The 21,593-nt window shown below is 38.0% G+C and overlaps 1 protein-coding gene across 44 annotated transcripts in view; it reads right to left on the minus strand.

Moving 5' to 3' along the window:
- Positions 1 to 21,593, minus strand: part of CDKAL1 (CDKAL1 threonylcarbamoyladenosine tRNA methylthiotransferase) — a 918,695-nt gene that overhangs the window by 693,784 nt on the left and 203,318 nt on the right. For all 44 annotated transcript variants that reach the window (XR_014061588.1, XR_014061589.1, XR_014061593.1 and 41 more), the window contains one exon: positions 11,851 to 11,899. Coding sequence is in view for 33 of the 44 variants with exons in the window: in XM_081518030.1 (XP_081374156.1) it covers positions 11,851 to 11,899 (49 nt within the window). In the remaining 11 variants the exon portion in view is untranslated. The remainder of the gene's footprint in view (positions 1 to 11,850; positions 11,900 to 21,593) is intronic.

The following is a 21,593-nucleotide window of genomic DNA, read 5'->3' on the forward strand; positions in this document are numbered from 1 at the left end:
GCTTAATTCAAACCTTGAGTGTTGAATACTGGAGGGAAAAGAAAAACAACCTTAATTCAAGAAATTAAAATTAATACTGATTATGAAATGTTAAAGACTGAAAGCTATCTACATCAAAATCCTCTGGTTACAGCTTCAATACTTATCTGGCCTAAATACAAAACTAGAATTTAGAACATAGGCTGTATCCTTAAAAAAGATAGAAGGATTTTCTTGACCTAATCATTTAACAAGTAAAAACTGTACAAACTGTGTTTTACTTCAAAACCCCCCAAAATTACCCAAGAGAATGTTCTGCAGAATCTCTTAGCTTTTTTGTTGTTGTTGGTAGATCAACTTTTTATTGGTTGCTTACAGTTAACAAATATGTGTACTCACTCATTTCCTAAGTTAAATACCTTTACAACAAGATTAAGACTAAAATATGGTTTTCAGAATTTTTTAAAAAGATACAGCAAATCTTTATTAAAGTGAAGTGAAGTGAAAGTCGCTCAATCGTGTCCGACTCTTTGCGACCTCATGGACTATACAGTCCATGGAATTCTCCAGGCTGGAATACTGGAGTGGGTATTCCCTTCTCCAGGGGATCTTCCCAACCCATGGATTGAATCCAGGTCTCCCACATTGCAGGTGGATTCTTTACCAGCTGAGCCACCAGCAAATCTTTATTAACTCTTTACCAGCCAAGCCACCAGCAAATCTTTATTAATTCCCTACAAAAAAGTTTTTTATGTTGGCTCAAAATAAAATTGCATGCAAAACTGAGAAGGAGAGAGAAAAAGAAATCAAAGAGGGGAACAAGAAACGTGAAGGAACAAAATATGTGAGAGAATATGAAAGGGAACTAGAAATAGGTGAGCCAGGACCTTAGTCAGTAGTCAGGAGGGATGGAGATAATAAAGAGGTCTCACTTTCTCACTTCCCTCCATTCAAGGTAAGCAGCTTAACAGAACTGGAGATTTAGAGGACTAGGTTTCAAATTATGGTATACGGCAATGTACCATAATTACGGTATAATCAGCAATGCCAGGATTCCTGTGGAGTACAAATGAATTAACGTATAGGAAAGGGTAAGCTACAAAAAGCCAGAAAGAAGTTAATTACAGTTGCTACTGTAATTAATGCAATTGTAATCCTATCAAGACCTATAATGCAAATGATGTTTCTCAAAAGGAAGAAAGCAGGGAGATTTTTACAACTTTAAAGTACTGTAAGTTAAAGTCAGATTCCATTTATCTTTAAACCTCTGGAGGGCTAGGAAATAGGTCACAAATAATTGCATTGATAATGATAATCAGGTTTGCAATTTTTTTTTTTAATGTATAAATCAAAGTAGATTCAAGGTCATCCCTCTCAGATCACTCACTGGCATTCTGATACAATTTCTTGGATATGAAGGAAGAGAAAGAAGGCAGAAGTAGGGCACCAGGAACTGCACCTGACCCTGGGTAAGTCTAAGCGCAGGTGCCCGGACAGCCAGGGCTAACTTCCCACCCCAGGACACCTGAGTGACAGGATCCTTAGCATCATACCAGTGGCTCACAAGGCAATGAACCCAGGTGAGAGGCCACATGGCAGAGTCTCCAGCCCCCCTGGCTTCCCCAGGTTCAGATAAACCACTCTACTCTCTTTCCATTCTGGCGAAGGGTCCCCCTCCCAGAAAACACTCTGGAGAATCACTGCTACAATGTTCATGCCTTACATTAAATCTTCTCAAATAACTTTTCTTCCCAGCAATCCCAGCCACCAAGATGCAAAATATCTGTCTCAAAGCCCCCAAATAAACAAGCCCCAGGGTAGAACTCAAAGTAGCTTTAGAGAAGCACGAAACTCTTAAGCAACACTGGGAAGTACACAGCCTGTCACCACCTAGGAGAGCGATACCAGGGAATGGAATAAGGGCAAAGGACTGAGGGAACTGTCTTTACTCAAGACCCTCTTCACTAGAGAACATGAAGACACAGAGAAGAAAAATGCACAGTGTGTCTGCCACAAATGTCTTCAAATTCATTTTGTAAGAAAGAAGACAGGAAAATCTGGCATGTGGAGATTAGGCTGTAAGAAAAAGCTACAGACATTACAGTAACTTTTGCTAGAGATTACTGTCAAAAATGTCACCATTTCCTTCCAATGACAGGCTTGGGAGCTCAGTTTTATGTTGCAGACTCCCAACACTCCTAAAATTTCCGAGTTGAAGGGACCTACCATGTCCTACAATTTACAGCCCAGGAAATGGAGAACCAAGGAGCTTGTGCGGGTTGTTAAACACGACCCTGTGAGCGGCAGGGCCAAGTATTTCAGCATGGCCCTGCCGAGTCTCAATCAGTGACTCACCCATCACAGCACCAGGCTTCAGGGCGGCTTAAAGAAATGGTGCACTTTAATTCTCAGAGTTACAATAAAAATTTCATGCATTGGAAAGCATCTTTTATGAAGACATTTCAATTACTCTTTCTTACTCAATACAGCATATGATTTGTTATAAAACAGTAGTACTGATTAAGTTTCTACTTAAAAATCCATCCATAGTTGATCTCCTAACTGGAGATTCTGCAAATGGATTTTTCCATCCTCAAACTAGTAAGTAAGTGAAATTGGTGTTTATTCTTGCAGTCTCCGAAGTAATGGCTGCACATATGCTGTACGCTTTGTAGAGGGTTATGGGATGAAGTTTTCAAAGAAAATATGTGCATCTCCAAACATTAGATACAAAACTTTAATATTAACTGAGCATTCTTTCTCGACATCAATTGCTAGCAATATTAGATTTTCTAAGGAAGGGCCAATGACGTCACCTAATAGAAGAAATCCTACAACTTGTCTCATTAAGTAAATTCTTCTGTCAAAATGTTCAAGAAAAAGAGAGGATCAGATTTCAATTTCTTGTCCAGTAACATCTGAGCCATCAAATTACTCTATGTTGCCCATTTTCTCACTTGTCTGTGACATATGATTTTACTGGCAATAAAATGTTTTTAAGAAATATTTCAAAGATGTCAAAATTTTATGTATATTTTTGCTACTGGAGTTTTAGATAGTGCACCTCTATCATGACCTGGTTTTTCACTTTGTATTTCTATTTTTATAGAACTCAGCTATAAAGTACTAAAGAAGAATTACCAACACAATACAATTTACTATTTTGTTGACAGTCATATTGGAACAGAAAACACTACAATCAACCTACAATTTTACTCTCTATTTAAAAAATGTAGTAAAGCTGCTAGGATTATTTTCCCTAAGTTTATAATACTAAACAAAAACAGTAGAGTTTTTAAATGAAGACAAATTTTTCCAAATAGTAAGAAAGCACCTATACACATGCAGAGTATAAAAGCAGTGTACCACATGCTAATTCTCTAAAAAGATAGTTACTATAAAAGAACTTAAGTGCACTGAAGTTTTTTTAATTACATTAATTTTAAGGACTTCTATGAGAGCCTCAAAATAGTATTAATTGATCTACTTGGCATCACTAAATAAAGTAGTGAAGTGAAGTCGCTTAGTCGTGTCCGACTCTTTGTGACCCCATGGACTGTAGCCTACCAGGCTCCTCGGTCCGTGGGATTTTCCAGGTAAGAGTACTGGAGTGGGTTGCCGTTTCCTTCTCCATAAAGTAGAGTAAACAGAAATTGGAACTACAGGACTCAGAAATCTTTATATCTGAGAATACCAAATACTTGAAAAGAAAATTATTAATCTACAGACATGATTACTGTGATTGATGTTCAAACTTTATAAACTGTTTTAACATGAACAGAACTCACAAAAGTTTAGCCTACAATAATCCATTTTTAGAGAATTCAACAATCTGCAATCTGCCAAGGCAGTATCAAACTCTGCAGAGTTAACATGTAAGCCCAATTTCCACAGCAGGCAAGTCCTTGTTAATATTTAAACAAGAAAAGATGGAGCTACTTTACCAGACAGATCACTGAGACCACAAACACATGGGCTGGGTCATGGGAAGCCTGAGAAGTTCAAACTTAAAGTAATTTCCTTTCCTTGTTCTGAACAATCAAACCCAGTGAACCATTGTAATAGTTATGTGAAAACTACATTACCATCATCAACCTAACGAACTAATCAACACTATGCACCCACCCCACTTCCACTCTGGAATAAAGAAATCGAAGTTAATGAAACACCCAAGTCTTCATATCAATAAATCCCATTATCAGTAAAGGTAGCTGCAAACCATAAGATCATGCATCTCTGAATAGAAAATATAAGTGATGAACACACAAAAGCAGTGTAATTAAATTAACACAACCAAAACATATAAAACACTGAAGTTAGCATAGCACAATTCACCTGGGAAACACACTTATGCATTTGAGTTTTAAAAGCTTTAATGGTAGAAAAGTATTTGACCAACTTAAAGTTCTTTAACTACTCTTATTTTCAAAAATAAAATAAACATGATTATTTCCCATGTTTAAAGAAGACTCTTGGGAGAGCATCTATTGGCTATTTTTGAAGCAGATAAATAATACTGGGACTGCTTATTATTTCTGTGGCTAAAAACAGGATTGATCATTGATAAAGTTACAGATATCCAGACAAGACATGGTGGTTTCCTCTCACAAACAGTCCTATCCAGTCATTATTCCAAACCATCTATTATAGAATAAAGTGATGTAAAGAAATCAACTTACAGTCTTATGGGAGACCTTTGCTGTTTGGGGTCATTAAGAAATTTGCTTGGTCTTACTTCTAAAACTATGATGATTTGAAAAATGCTGTCTAAGAGAGATATGATGAATAAAAAGTTCATTCTAGGACATACAAGAAATACAGAGGACAAACAAGTAAAGGTAGAGGACTATGGTTATTCAGGGAAACTTAAGGAGAGGAGAGAAAGGAAAGAGGATGGAAAGAACATCAACTGACACCTCTAAGGAGGCATAAATGTTCACCAACCTGTAGTCACACGTTAATACAGAACACACAGGTAAAACAAACAGGCTCATGAAAAAAAAAAAAAAAGACTGCAACAAATTTCTGGCTCCTTTAGTTATCAGAAGGCAGAAGTTACCACCTATCTAACTGCACCAGTGAGACTGGAAAGTGTTCACAACATGTAGAACCAACATCCACCTTTTTCCACTATATTCAGACTCTAGTAACTACATCAGAGATTACACATAATGAGAGGCTGCGTAGGAGTGTCTTCTCAAAGCATATTTTGAAAAATCAAGAAAATTATTTTACTGAAAAGCAAATACTGAAAAAGCAGATGTGCTTCTGTGATACAATACTATCCCAGGTGTACGAGGCTACTTATCCAAGCTCAGGTCACCTGCTTATTAAGTTTGAAACATCTTCAAGAAAATCTCCATTGGACTTCGTAGGAAGGTTCCTCAGTCATTAACACTGATAAAACCATACTTGAGACAGTTCCGCCTTGCAGTCTCAATTTACAAAAAGTTTATATTCTAAATCAGTAACAAATGCAAAGTACAATTCTGACAGAGTAAAGATTAATAGCAATGTGTTAAATAAGAAAGAACTGTTCGGTGAAGTACCCTGGGAATTCAGGTCAGTCTAACCCAGGACCACATCAATTACCAAGAAGTCAGAAGAAATGGAAAATCAATTAAACTTGCAGATTGTACCGTATTGGAAAGCTTTGAATTACCAACACTGGAGGCATCTGGAATTAGACTAAATGAAATATCAGCAAAACATATAAAACAACAGAGGCCTCCTTTACTAGAGACTGATGAGGGAAGAAATATGACATAACAGTAAAAACATTTTTTCTATTTTTAATATGTAATATTTATTTGCAATCATTTATCTTAAGTTATCTGGTTAGGCTATCTTTTACAAAAATGAGAACATTTTTTTAAGATTTTTTTTTTGTTTAGAGGACTTCATATATGAGAAAAAATGCTTAGATTTGTATTTCCTTCAAAGCTTTTATATCAAAAAGGGGATGGGGGGCTTTAACGATCATATGAAATATGACTAAGGTGCACGTGAGTATTTTTTAAAGAAATGGAAATCCTTTAAATACTGTACTCCTTCCATTAGCTTCAGCTACATATCTTGTTGAACTGTCAAGATGACACAGAAGAAAATCCTAAAGTAGTTATAATTTGGTCTCTCCTAAAGCAAATGAAATATATGGATGGTATTTTCAGTCCACTAGTGTTGAAAATTGAGAAGTCTTTAAGCATTAACTTAAATTCTCCATTTTCCTCCAACCAAGAGAGACATAAAAGGAATATGCTTTATACGGTTTTACTATAAATATTTGGGTTGGCCAAAACATTCGTTTGGGTTTTTCCATAACATCTTATAGAAAATCCTGAATGAACATTTTGGCCAAACCAGTACAACAGATTTAAATATTTTTGTCACCAATGTATCTTATTAGTATGTTTTTTTAAAAAAAACATGACTTCATATAATGTAAAAACAATGCAAACAGGCTGTGGTAGAGCTGCATGTCCAAACCCCCATCAAGGAAGACATACAAAGGGAGCCCAACAGGAATCAAATGTGGAAACAAGACAGTTACAGCAGAATGCCCTCGTCAGCCTGTATTCCATCTGGCCCTTCTGGGCAGTCTTCTCCACGGAGCATTTATCAACCAGGGTCCCAGCAAAACAGATGGCACACTGCATAATGGAAGAGATTTTAATAAAGGCATTAATTACTAAAGTTTGGCAAGGTTAGGAAGACCAACAAGAGACAATGCAAGAGTCTCAGGCAAGCAACAACAGGGTGCTGTTTCTAGCCTCGGGCCTGAAAAAGGGAAGGAAGAGTTACAGGAACCAGGAGAAAAACAGATGACTAGAGAGGGCCACCTGATAGGAGTTATGACCTTCGGGTTAGGATGAGCAGGAAAGAAGGAACTGAGAGAAGGGAATGAATCCTCCCATCTCATACTCTAATCACGCCTCTAACTGGAGAAATGCAACTAGACACCAAGTAGCAAAGAGCCTACCAATGTGGTCCACACAGGTCTGCCTCCATGGACACACGTCGAGGTGGGGAAGGGCAGGGAATGGGTCTGGCGGGCAAACAGAAGTTCTCTGCTGATGTGTAAGTTCCTAAGACGAATGTAGAGCAAACTGCAAATAATATACAAGACACATCAAACAGTCCAGTTGGCTGGAGCAAAAGGCTTAGTATGGAAGTAATGGAAGAAACAGTGGAAATGGCGGAATGAGGCAGAAGTCACTAGTTAACTTGGTAGGTAACTGGCAACCATTGAAGGTACACATGCAGGAGAGGAAAACATTTCCAGAACTTGAGGGCCATATACACAGTCCAATTGAAAGGAGCATCTCTGCTATTGAAGGTCAGTTAGATTATTCCAGCAGCCTAAGCATTAAAGAGGTAGAAATAAATACACAAGAATTTTCCCCTAGTATACCCCAGGTATCGCAAAAGTCTTACCCATTTAATCCTCTCCATTTTACACTGAACCTCAGAGGAATAACTTACTGCAAGACAGACAGGAAGTAGTTAAGTGTTACAAGGACCACATTATTTCACTAACTTGTGCTGTCTTAATGAAAATAAGGATTGACAGCAGAAATAGAAAGCGAAGAATGGAAAAATCAGGCCCAGATTTCCATTAACCAGAAGATCTCAGATGAGTCACATAACTCCTTCCTGGATCAGCTTCCTGATTTGCAAACTAAGGACATCTACGAAAATTATTTCTTCTGTCTCTAAAATTCTTTTGTTGAATTCAGTGCAGTTGCTTAGTCGTGTCCACCTCTTTGTGACTCCATGGACTGCAGCACGCCAGGCCTCACGGTCTATCACCAGTCCCAGAGTTTACTCAAACTCAAGTCCACTGAGTCAGTGATATCATCCAATCATCTCATCCTCTGTCATCCCCTTCTCCTCCTGCCTTCAATCTTTTCCAGCATCAGGGTCTTTTCAAATGAGTCAGTTCTTCACATCAGGTGGCCAAAGGATTGGAGTTTCAGCTTCAGCATCAGTCCTTCCAATGAATATTCAGGACTGATTTCCTTTAGGATGGACTGGTTGGATCTCCTTGCTATCCAAGGGACTCTCAAGAGTCTTCTCCAACACCACTGTTCAAAAGCATCAATTCTTCGGCACTCAGCTTTCTTTATAGTCCAACTCTCACATCCATACATGACTACTGGAGAAACCATAGCTTTGACTAGACAGACCTTTGTTGGCAAAGTAATGTCTGTTTTTTAATAAGCTGTCTAGGTCATAGCTTTTCTTCTAAGGAGCAAGTGTCTTAATTTCAAGGCTGCTATCACCATCTGCAGTGATTCTGGAGCCCAAAAAAATAACATCTGTCACTGTTTCCACTGTTTCCCCATCTATTTGCCATCAAGTGATGGGACCAGATGCCATGATCTTTGTTTTCTGAATGTTGAGTTTTAAGCCAACTTTTTCAGTCTCCTCTTTCACTTTCATCAACAGGTTCTTTAGTTCTTCCCTTTCTGCCAAAAGGGTGGTGTCATCTGTGTATCTGAGGTTATTGATATTTATCCCAGCAATCTTGATTCCAGCCTGTGCTTCATCCAGCCCAGCGTTTCTCATGATGTACTTTGCATATAAGTTAAATAAGCAGGGTGACAATGTACAGCCTTGACGTACTCCTTTCCTGATTTGTATTACCAAGACTTAAATCCTCAGCCTTCCCATCCTCAAACCAACCTGCCAGTGAACACCCACATCAACTCCACATCAACTTCATCTTCAACTCAACTCTTGCTGTAGACTATCAAAAACTCAACTACAATCTCTCCAATAAATCTACTTAAGCAAAACTCTTTAGTGAGAGGTTATCCCTAATTAAATCAACCTGGAAGTGATAGGCCTTCTGTGATACAAAAATACATAACCATCCATCCCTCATTCCTGGTACCAATTTCCTAAAACTCTTATGATTTCCTCAGTGACAGCAGTGGGAGGTGTATCTTTTGTTATTCATAATAAGCTCTTTTCAAGCAAATTTGAATCTGTACTAATGAGTTAACTCCTGGAGGAAAGAGGCTGGTTGGTATTATCCCTGACGACATATGATGTGAAGCATCTTTTCATACGGTTATTTTCCACCTGTGTATCTTTGGGGATGTTTCTGATACAGTCACTGGCCCATCTCTTCATCTGGTTGTTTATTTTCCAATTGCTGGGTTTTAAGAGGTATTTTATGTATTTTGCTGCTGCTGCTGCTGCTGCTAAGTCGCTTCAGTCGTGTCCGACTCTGCGCGACCCCATAGACAGCAGCCCACCAGGCTCCCCCATCCCTGGGATTCTCCAGGCAAGAATACTGGAGTGGGTTGCCATTTCCTTCTCCAATGCATGAAAGTGAAGGGTGAAAGTGAAGTCGCTCAGTCATGTCCGACTCTTAGCGACCCCATGGACTGCAGCCTACCAGCCTCCTCCATCCATGGGATTTTCCAGGCAAGAGTACTGGAGTGGGGTGCTATTGTGTACTTTAGATTACAGTTAATCAGGTATGTCTTTTGCAAAAGCCTATGGATCATCTTCCCATTCTCTCGATGCTATCTTTTGCAGAGCAGAAGTTTTTAATTTTATCGAGGTTCAACTCAATTATCTTTCACAAACAGTCCCTCTTTGGTATATCACCTAAAAAGTCATTGCCACACCCACAGTCTGCTAGATTTTTCTCCTGTCTTCACTGTCATTTAGTTTTTTAAAAATATAATTTAGGGACTAGTATATGCCTGGTGGGCTTCCAAGATGCTTCAGTGGTAAAGAACCTGCCTGCCAATGCAGAAGCAGGTTCGATCCCTGGGTTGGGATTATTCCCTGGAGAAGGAAATGGTAACCCACTCTAGTGTTCTTGCCTGGGAAATCCCATGGACAGAGGAGCTTGGTGGGTTACAGTCCACAGGATCACAAAGAGTCAGACACAACTGAGTGACTAAACAACAACAACAGTATATGCCAGGTAATCAAGACAAGCAATAGAATCCTCAAGCATCCTGAATCACTACTTTAAGAAGCTCAATTGAACAACTGTTAAGGTAGTGATTCTCAACCAGGAGAGAGCAGAGCAGTCATAGTACAGTGTGAATGGAGTGGCAAATTTAGGAGCAGGGGTATCAGCGTCATAATGCTTAGATTCAGATTCCAATTCCGCCATTTACTGACCGTATACCCCTGTGTCCAAACTTCCTCTTCTGAAAAATGAGGAAAACAGACGTACCCCCTTCACAGCACTGTTGTAAAATACTGAAATGACTTACTCCATGCTTAGTATAGTGCCTGTCACTCTGTAAGTGCACAATAAATGCTAGTACTTCTAGACCTTACAAGATAGGGTTGAGGTATGGTTTGAAAAAAAGTTTCAAAATTATCACAGCTACAAAGTTTTAATCCTGATATTTCATTTTATCTCAGAATTTCAAGGAAGACTAATATGTAAGCCAATTCTCATATTCTGTGGTCAATTAATAAATTAAATAAATCTGGACCATAAAGAAGGCTGAGTGCCCAAGAATTGATGCCTTTGAATTGTAGTGTTGGAGAAGACCCTTGTGAGTTCCTTGGATAGCAAGGAGATTAAATCAGTCAATCCAAAGGCAAACAACCCTGAATATTCATTGGAAGGACTGTTGCTCAAGCTGAAGCTTCAGTACTTTGGCCACCTGATGCAGACGGGCAACTCAATGGAAAAGATCCTGATGCTGAGAAAGACTGAAGGTAAAAAAAGGGGGCAGCAGAGGATGAGATGGTTAAATAGCATCACTGACTCAATGGAGATGCATTTGAGAAAACTCTGGGAGATAGTGGAGGATAGAGGAGCCTGGCTTGCTGCTGTCAACGGGGTCGCTAATAGTCAGACACAACTTAGGCACTCAACAACAAAAATAAATTAAAGATTCAAAATTAATGAATAACAGCATGTGGAAGGTAGTCAATACAATCCAGCAGGAAAAGTATGTGGTTAGAAATCTCAACTTTGTGGAAGTAGATTTTAAAAAAAAACATACACAAAATTTGCATTTATTAAAAAAATGGTTAAAATTTTAAGTGAGAACCTCAATTCACTTAATATTTTAATATCATATTATCGGTTTTCATTTGTGCTAATCTAACAGAAGTAGAATATAAATATTTACAAATTAATCCACAGAATTAAGAATGGTTTATTCCTCGTGGCTTCAATAAGAATCTATTTCAAAGAATCCTGGCTAATAAAACAATCCAAGTGTAATTTTATTTTCTGGTGTAACTACAAAAATTACACATAGAAGAGAAATCAAAACTGAGTACTACTTTTAACAGTACTTTCAGAAGGAATAACTACAACTAATTATGTGATATAAAAACAAGCAAACAATGTCAATTGTACCTCAATAAAACTGAAGAGCAAATAAAGCCATTTCCTTATTTTAAGATTAAATCCTATCTTCCTGATCCCAGATTCAAATTAAGTCTATTTTACACTAAAATAAAAAGCCAACCAAACATAAGCCTCACATATTGGACTGGTCAATGCACGATGCAGGCAAGGACAAAATTTTATGATTTTGTTCAACAATAACTTTCATAAAAATGCTTAACAAATGTTAAATATAGTACCTTCATGATATATTTCAAACATATACATTATCTCACTCATAACACCCCCTAATACCACTCCTCAGATGAAATCACTTTATGGTTTGATGAGTAGATACCAAGTGTTAAACATTTATGCATAGTTGTTCTGTAGTGTTTTTTCCCCACTTAAAAACTATGAGATAGGTGACAGATAAAGTAACAGACCTGTCCCTTGATTTTTTTCTATACATCATCAATACACTTAGATCTACTTCATCTATGATACAGTTCAAACAATACACACATTATCTCACTTTCAACATTTACCTTTAATTGTTTCCTCCACAACTTCTACTACACGATCTATCTGCTGAACCTAAAAAGAAAACAAACTGTCAGGCAAGCAATTTACATGCAAAAGAAACATTAATTTTTGTTTATCCTTCTGCTTGGGTCAAGAGAACATATTTTGAAACACACAAATGCAGGTCTTCTTTAATTAAAGCATTTGAAGATAGTATAAAAATACTCCATATTGTTTTGTGCTACAATGAAGTATGAAATTATCACTCTTCATCCTACAATTATAATTAAAGAAATCATATTACATTTAAATAAACTGCCTGGAGTTCAATTAGAATAGCCTATCAAATATAAACTCAGCACATCCTGAGATATAAACTGCAGTTTAATTAAAACATGTATCTTCACACAGAGCTTCAAGGAAAATAGCATAATACGACAACCTACAAAAAAGGACTTGCTGGTATTAAGAAGATCTACTCCAAATCTGACGCTTTATTATTTTAACACTGAAACCCCCTTTAATGAATTTCTACCATGTGCTGAGTACTCCGCTCAGGTCCATGGAATACAAAATCAAATAACGGCTCCTGCTCCAGACACCAGTGACTAAAGATTTCCCAGGGTGCCATGGGAACACAGAGGGAAGGCATTAATAATAAAATATGTCTGAGTAATCCAGCAATGCTTAGTGGGAACCAAAGGTGACTCCTGAGGAATAAACAGGATTAAGATAGGAGAAGCCGACTAAGGGGATTCAGAAGAGTGGCTAGAGTTTGGAAGGAAAATGAAAACAAGCAAAGACTGTAGCCCAAGAAGCTAGAGGAAGGAGAGCAAGACAAGTAAGAATAGGTCATAAGCTGATATTTTTTTCTACATTTAAAATTCTCAAAATCATTATCGTTCTATTACAAAACAAATATTAAAGAGAAATAAAGTAATTCGTAACACCCTCCATTTCCACTCCTCAGATGAAATCACTCATAATGGTTTGATGAGTAGATACCAACTGTTAAACATTTACACATAGTTCTGTTCCATAGTGTTTTTTTCCCCTTACAAATTATGAGATAGATGACAGATAAAGTAACAGAACTGCTCCTTTTTTTTTTCTAGACATCATCAATACACCTAGATCTACTTCATTCATTTTACTAGTGCCTATTACCCTATGTATGGATATTACATAATGCAGAAAGCGAAGAGGAACTAGAGCCTCTTGATGAGGGTGAAAGAGGAGAGTGAAAAAGCTGGCTTAAAAGTCAATATTCAAAAAATGAAGATCATGGCATCTGGTCTCATCACTTTGTGGCCAACAGATGACGGAAAAGTGGAAACAGTAACAGATTTCATTCTCTTGGGCTCCAAAATCGCTGCAGACGGTTACTGCAGCCATGAAATTAAAAGATGCTTGCTCCTTGGAAGAAAAGTTATGACAAACCTAGACAGTGTACTAAAAACCAGAGACATCACTTTTCCAACAAAGGTCTGTATAGTCAAAGCTATGGTTTTTCCAGTAGTCATGTACAGATGTGAGAGTTGGACCATAAAGAAAGCTCAGTGCTGAAGAATTGATGCTTTCGAACTGTGGTGCTGGAGAAGACTCTTGAGAGTCCCTTGGACAGCAAGGAGATCAAAGCAGTCAATCCTAAAGGCAGACAACCCTAAATGTTCATTGGAAGGACTGACGGTGAAGCTGAGGCTCCGAATACTTTGACCACCTGATGTGAAGAGTCGACTCATTGGAAAAAAACCTTGATGCTGGGCAAGATAGAGGGTAAGAAGACAAGGGGGCAACAGAGGATGAGATGATTGGATGGCATCAGTGACTCAATGGACATGAGCTTGAGCAAACTCAGGGAGAAGTGAAGGACAAGGAAGTGTGGCGTGCTGCCATCCATGGGGTCACAGAGAGTCAGATATGGTTTAGCAACTGAACAACAGCAACAATCCACACATTCCCCTATTAATGAACATTTCTGTTATTCTTAATCTTTCATTATTATACAAAAACGTCACAATAACTCAACTGAAACCAGAAGAACCTTTAAAAACACTTTATTAAATCTCCTTGAAACATTCTTTTGGCCTCAGCGCCTTATAGGAAATAAGGGAAGACGTGTGAGAACACACTGAATCCAGCTCCACCTGTGATCACTCAGCCCAGCACAATGGCGGTGGTAACAATAATTGCTGGGAAATTGTCAAAGGCAAAGTAAATCTCAAAGTTAGATCTTCACTCCTCAACAAACCTACCTAACTGGAGATGGATGTGTCCACCTAGAACCACTGGAACCATTAAGCTTGGTTATAAAAGAAATCCACATGGCTTCCTTATATTAATAGAATGTGATCAAAGCTAAGAAAGCAGAGAGTTCAAAAAGGAAGAAATAGCCAACAGTGTCAAATGCTTCAGAGATAACAAGTAACATAAAGACTAAAGTGAGTATGCCTGATTTAACAATAAGGGGGTCAATTAACTCAGGAGAAACAGTTCATTAATCATGAATTATAAGAAAATGGTGACAGCTAATTTAGATGATGCTTACTAAAAGCCAAGTAGAAAAAAAAGAGAAAGAGGACTCCTGTAGCAAAAGAGAAAAAAATTGAGTATACATGTGTTAGTATATTAATTCTTTCTTTCCTTCTTTCTTTCCTTTTTTAAAGTATATATGGTAAGTAGAGAAGGGCCACAGAGAAAAAAGAACTGGAGATAGAAGAAATAATTAACAGAGCTAGGTCCTTCAGGAGGTAGAGAGAGTAAGATCCAAAACACCAGTAGAGACACAAGCCCAGAATGGGAGAGGGGCCAACTCATCCTCTTCTGAAACAGGAGGTTAGGAGGGAAGCATGAAAACAGATGCTATTATTCTTGTAGAAGCCAGAGAATACTAAACAAGATTCCCATCTGTTGGGCCTCAATTTCCTACATGAAATAGAAATTCATCTGCTATGAGAAAGAATATTGTTAAATAAGAACACAGTGGATGTTTAAAATACGTGTTAAAAGGTTTAGTACCTGTTAAAAGAAGTAAAGACTAGAAATACATAAAAATTGCCAAAGTACTGAGATACCAGTTGAAACATGCCAAAGTACATGAGACACCATGAACTTTTAACAGTGACTCCTTGTATAGGTGTCATTTTTCTCAGGGCCCAGCAGTTCTTCTGCAGGAACTGAACAGTTATATTAACTGATCCAAGGTTTGTTCATTTTATCATTCATTCATTCACTCATCATTTATTGAACATCTAACATATGTGATGAACAACGAGTCTGAGCAAACTCTGGGAGACGGTGAAGGGGAGGGAAGCCTGATGTGCTGCGGTTCATGGGGTTGCAGACAACTTAGTGACTGAACAACACGATATGTGAGGGAGGTTCAAAAGGCTGAGGAAATAGCATGGAGAGATTTATAGGATGGACATGAAGGAAGAAAAAAGAAAATTAACTATGCATGTTGAATAAGATGATACTTCAAGTACAGGTTGGAGAGCAGAGCCAGGAAGGAGAAACAAAGTGCTTGAGCATTGGAAAAGCAAAGAAAGAAAGGGAGGAAGGGTAAGAGGGCGAGAGGATAGAGAGAGAGAAAGAAGAAAAAAAGAACAGGAGGCGATAATAGAGGACAGGTATAAGCATTTGGCATTTTTAAAGAACAGCAAGATCTTGTCATGAGAACAATTTGCTGAAAAAGGATAAAAGTGATAACCACTGGAGTTGAGCAGTAAGGAAGGTTAGAATGTTGGTAAGACATCCCATATGGGCACTCAGATTGCCCCCAATATTAGAAACACAGGTAGGACAAGAAAGGAAGAGTGGGTCAAATTTCCCAGCCAGGGTAGGTGAACAACTGACACATCAGTTGAGGATAAAGGCAGCATAAAAGAAGCACAATATGAAATAATTCAATGATGGAACCAAAACAAAAACGCTTTCTTATGCACTTGGAGACATAGCAGTTCAAACGGTGTACTGCACCCAATCTCACAAGTCATGGACTGAGTAAGAAGCAGGATCTCTAGAGAAGAGTCAGAATAGCATTTGGAAGGAACAGCTGAAAAGTTGGAGGTAAGCTAAAACTGTAAAATTTAGAAGAAAACACATCCATAAAGCTAAATGAATTGTGTATAAGACAATGGTTTCTTACTATTACATCAAAGGCATGAGTGATGAAAGGAAAAAGGCAAACTGAACATGAAAATTAAAACCTCTTGGTACATCAAAAGACACTACCAAGAAAATAACAAAACAGCATAGAAAATGGAAGAAAATTTTTGTAAATCATATACCTGAGAAGAGACTTGAATCTAGACTGTATAAAGCACTATTCCAACACAGTAAAAAGATAAATAAGCCACTTAAAAATGGGCAAAAGATCTGAACAGACACTTCTGCAAGAAGATATACACATGGCCAATAAGCACATGAAAAGATGTTCAACATCATTAGCCAACCAAAGAATACAAATCAAAACCACAATGGAGGAAGTGGAAAGTTATTGTTTAATGTGCACGGATTTTCAGTTTAGAAAGATGAAAACATTCTGGAGATGGATGGTGGTGATGGTTACACAGCAGAGTGAATGCACCTAACACCACTGAACTACATGCTTACAATCGGTTAAGACAGTAAACTTTATGTTATATATATTTTATCATAATGAAATACTACTTCATACTCATTAGGATGGCTATAATAAAAAAGACAGACAGTAACAAGTGTGGGCAAGGATATGGAGAAATTGGAACCCTCATCACATGCTGCTAGTGGGAATGTAATAAAATCATGCTGCTGCTTTGGAAACCAGTCTAGCAGATCCTCAAACAACTAAACAATATGATCCAGCAATTCCAATCCTAGGTGGATACCCAAGAGAAATGAAAACATATGTCCACACAAAAAACTTGTACACAGTCACAGCATTATTCATAATATGCAAAAGGTAGAAACAACCCAACTCCCAGTTTCTGATGAACAAATAAACAAAATCTGGTATTATGCATGCAACAAGTATCACTAAACCATAAAGGGGAATGAAGTATTAATAATGTTAAAAACATTATGCTAAAGGAAAAAGGCTAGAGGAAAAAAAAAATATTGTCTGATTCCATGCGAACGAAATAACCATAACAGGGAAACCTTGAGAGCCAAAGTAGATGAGTGATTGCCTACGGATGGGTGGGGAAAAAACGGAGAGGCACTGCTAAGGAGTATTGTGTTTCTTTTTGAAGTGATGAAAATATTTTAAAAGCTGATTGTGGTGATGGTCACATAACTCTGAATATACTAAAAACCATGGAATTACACACTTCCATTTAAAGAGTAGTATGGTGTTTGAATCGTATCTTTAAAAAGCTGTTGTATATATCTCTAAGGAAAAGGAGGGGGGGAAGCATTTGGTTACAAAAAAGCAGAGAAGTTCATTAAATGTTTTAAAGAGAATATTGTGTCATTTTCATTTCTAGTAAGGAGAAGCAGTGGGAGAAAAAAAGAAAGAAGAGGAGCCAGTGAAGAAAGAGAAGAGTCGGGGAGGGGGAATTAAATGGAAGAAGGAAAGGTCAGGAGGCAAAAAGCACAGGGTGGGAGGCAGGGAGAGAAGAAAAAACAATCATGAATGAAAACAAACTCAAGATTCACATATAATAATGAAGAATATATTGAATTCATTCCAAGGAGAAAAAGAAAGCTGTTCTTAATTAATACTATAAATTGTAGCCCTGAATACACAAGAGCTTAGTCTCAGGCATATAATTCAAATAAAATAAATAAAACAGTATCTTGTGTCCTTCAGGCACTTCGTTATAAATATACAGGGGGAAAAAAGACATGCAGTATGTTCTATTACTGACTCCATATGTTCTTGACAATGAAGAAAAGAGTTGGTGAATAAACAATTCATAAATAACATTAATGAGTCATTCTGCTCCAGAACTTTTAAAAGAAACCCATAAAAATATTTTTTCAGCTATTATGAACTACTCCAAATTTATAATGCAACATATATTCAACAAATAAACCTATACAAAGTTACCCAAAGCAAATAAAAGAGGTAGTCTGTTTTCTAATTCTTTCGAGCAGTGCTCTCCAATAGACCTTTCTACAATGAGGGAAATGTTTACACGTGGGGCTGTCCAACATGGCAGCCACTAGTCACATGTAGTCACTGCCTGCTTAAAACATGGCTAACTGTGACTGAGGAGCTAAATTCTAATTCATTCAAACATACACCTGTGGTTATTGGCAACCGGAGCATGGCTAAGACAGCCACCCGGTTTGTGGTGACTTGATAAAGGCAGCCCCAGGAAACTAACACACACCTCAAACAAAATTTTGACAACCAGGCTAAAATAAAAGCACAGACCAGGAAGAGGTTGAAACTGTCCTGCAGTCAGAGATTCAGCTTTAGTATGTGCATGAAGTATCCTTTTTTCTCAACAACCAGCAACTAGATAAGTTACTGACTAGTAATAAGGAGCAATTATCTTGCCCCAGGCTCCGTACTAACATGCCACATGCACCATCACTTTTAACCCTCACAGCATCCCTTGGCAGTAGATACTTACTGCTATTTCCTAGGCTGAGGGAACTAAGGCGTTAAGGTATCCTGCTAAATTCTTACACCAAGTAGTCTTGAAAAGACCTTGATGCTGGGAAAGATTGAAGGCAGGAGGAGAAGGGGATGACAGAGGATGAGATGGTTGGATGGCATCACCGACTCGAGGGACATGAGTTTGAGTAAGCTCTGGGAGTTGGTGATGGACAGGGAGATCTGGCGTGCTACAGTCCATGGGGTCACAAAGAGTCAGACACAACTGAGCAACTGAACTGAATGAACTGAGTCTTAGTAAATCTTATCTAGAAATGGCACCGAGGGGGCAGGTTTCTCGAATTTCCCTTTTCCTTTATACGCAGACATCATTACTAAATAATCACAAAATGCTATCCAACTGAATTTGGACTTTCAAGTGAACCCAGGCAACAACTATCCCCCCAAATGCTCATCCACAAATCACCTCTGCTGTGCATGCGTTCTCTTGACACGTATCTATTAAGCACCAACCAAGCACTATGACTGTTCTAGGAACCCGGGAACTAATGGCGAAAAACACCAAGTCCCTGCTTCTGGTTGGAGGAGATAAACAGCTAAACAATGGAACATGTTCATTTCCTATCATGACAGATGCTATGAAGAAAGCAAAATGTGGGAGTGACTGGAGGAGGAGAGGGCAGTTTTTTTACAGCGCTCCAGGCCAACCTCTGGACAGGCAGTATTAATGCTGGGACCTGAGCCATACGCCAGAAACACGAGCGTGAACCTCCAGGGGGAAGATCACACACAGAGGAAGAGAGACAGAAGCCATGGCGAATGAGGGGCGCCGTGGTAGGTAATGAAGTGAGATAATCAGAGGAGGGAGCCTATGGAAGACCTTGCAACTCATGCTGTGCCAATCAGATTTTATTCTACCTGCTGAAGGAAGTCACTGAAGGATTAACAGAACAATCTCAACAGCATCGCTCAGGCTAATACTATCGAAAATGTGCAAAAACTACTCTTCATCCATATTTCTGTATTACTTGGTGTGGGTCTTTTTATACCTGCATGAATCTGGCTGGGGTTTCACTACCTCTTGATTTTATCCCAAGACACCTCAGATCGTTTCAGGAGAAACAAAGGTTATACACTATAGATACACATCAACATAGATACAGAGGCTCTCTCTCATTAGCACTCTTAACCCTGCCTGTACATAAGTAAACTAGGACAATCCGTCATTTCAGTCTAATTAAGCAATATCAGACCAAAACTTTAAAACCACCTAAAAATTCTATCAACCTTTGAAAGGGAAAAAAAAAATGCTTTTCTTTTTCTGTGAAGAACTATACTATAAAAAGCCTTTTCCATTAAGTGTATATCCAGATTTTTCACTCTTACCATAATGGGTAAGTTTGATCCAATAATCAGCATTTGACAGGTTAAAATTCAATACTGACTTCATGGTTAAAAATAAAAATTTTTCTCTCTAAAAATATTTTTCTTTAAGCTGTTAAGGAAAGTCCCTATCTCTATAAATGCTATTGGAAGAGAACTCAATTTCCAAATCTCTTAAATTTGGGGAAGTCCAGAGTAGTCACTAGTTGACTCTACTGGAGTAAAATTTCTTGAATTTACAAGCCCCTGAACAAGTTTACTCATGAATTACACAAAAGAGCATTTGACGTTACATGTGGTTTAACTTTTTCAAAAAAAAAAAAAAACTCTCATCTGCCAGTACATGATCTCCTTTCATCTCTTCATTGAGAAAAATTCTTCCCCAGTGGTAGAAATAGCCCTTTCATCAAAAGTTATGTGACAACACATTCCACACACCACTGAAAGCATACTTCCCACCTGAATGGTACCAGTGAGTGACGAACACCGAGTAAGAGATAAAAGTGACTGAGTGAAAGATGAAGCCAGGCTAGATGGATGCCAGCAAAGTGGGGTCAGTACCAGGAACTTCTCCCTCTTAAATCCAATTAAAATACCTCTACAACTTTCTGGGGGCAAGAGGGAGAAACCTTAAGCAGCTCATCAGCACACGAAACTCAATTACATATAAGGAAACATTTCCTAGGACATTAGAATCTTATGGCCATATGAAATAATAGGACATCTTATAAACTAAAAAATTATTTTTAAAGTAATACTAAAGTTGAAAAAAACAGTACTATTAGAATTAAAACAGACATATACAGTAGGGATGTAAATCATCAACAAATAACTTGCACGTAGTGGGCAGAATAATGGCCTCTCAAACATGTTCCAGTCATGATCCATAGCACAAGAGAGTAAGTTACCTTCCATGGCAAACGGACTTTGCAGGTATGATTATTAAGATTAAAGACCTTGAGGTGATGAGATTAACCTGGATTAGGCAAAGGGGCCCAATCTAGTCCTGTGAGTCCTTAAAAGCTAAGAATCTTTCCCATCTCTCAGAAGATGAGAAGTGATGTGAGAGGAAGGCGCAGAGAGAAAGACAGCATTGCTGGCTGTAATGATGGAAGAAGGGGCCGTAAGTCAAGGAATGTGGTGCCTCTAAAAGTTGGAGAGACCAAGGAAGAAGAACCCCCCTAGAGACTCTAGGAAAGAATGCAACCCTATCAACACTTTGAGTTTAGCCCAGCAAAACCCAAGTTCAACTCATCTCCAGAAACATAAGATAATAAATGTGTTATTTTAAGCAACCCATGTTTATGGTCATTTGTTAAGGGACATACAAAACTCATACATCAATTAAGAAACAAACATGATAAGAGTTAGCATCAAAGAAGGAAAAGAAATTTTAAAAATAAATGCTGCTGGTAAAACTGAGAACAATATGGAAAAACATAAATGCATACTTGATATTTAACAAATAACCACTCAACAAATATTTACTAAGCCAGGCACTGTACTAAGTACAGAAAATAATGTAAAATAAGTAAAGCTGTAAAATAACAGCAAAAAAAAAAACCCTGGCTTTCTGGAGCTTGTAAGTGTTCACCATGGTAAACTGCAAACAGATTGAAGAGTTGAACAAATCCCTTCCATTCTTTAAAAAAAGGGGGGGGGGCAGTTAAAGGAGAAAAAAAAATTTTTTATCAGACCTGTTCCTAGATCCTGGAAACATAAATTTTAAGTTTTGAAACCACAGGAGATATTACCCACTCATTCCCTTCTCCCTCAAATTCCAAGCTTCCACGATATCAATATTTTAAAAGACAATAAAAAATAGTGATTAAAAGA

Source organism: Giraffa tippelskirchi, chromosome 8 (assembly GCF_054371585.1).
Source record: "Giraffa tippelskirchi isolate mGirTip1 chromosome 8, T2T-mGirTip1v1.2.pri, whole genome shotgun sequence".
NCBI classification, from domain to species: domain Eukaryota; kingdom Metazoa; phylum Chordata; class Mammalia; order Artiodactyla; family Giraffidae; genus Giraffa; species Giraffa tippelskirchi.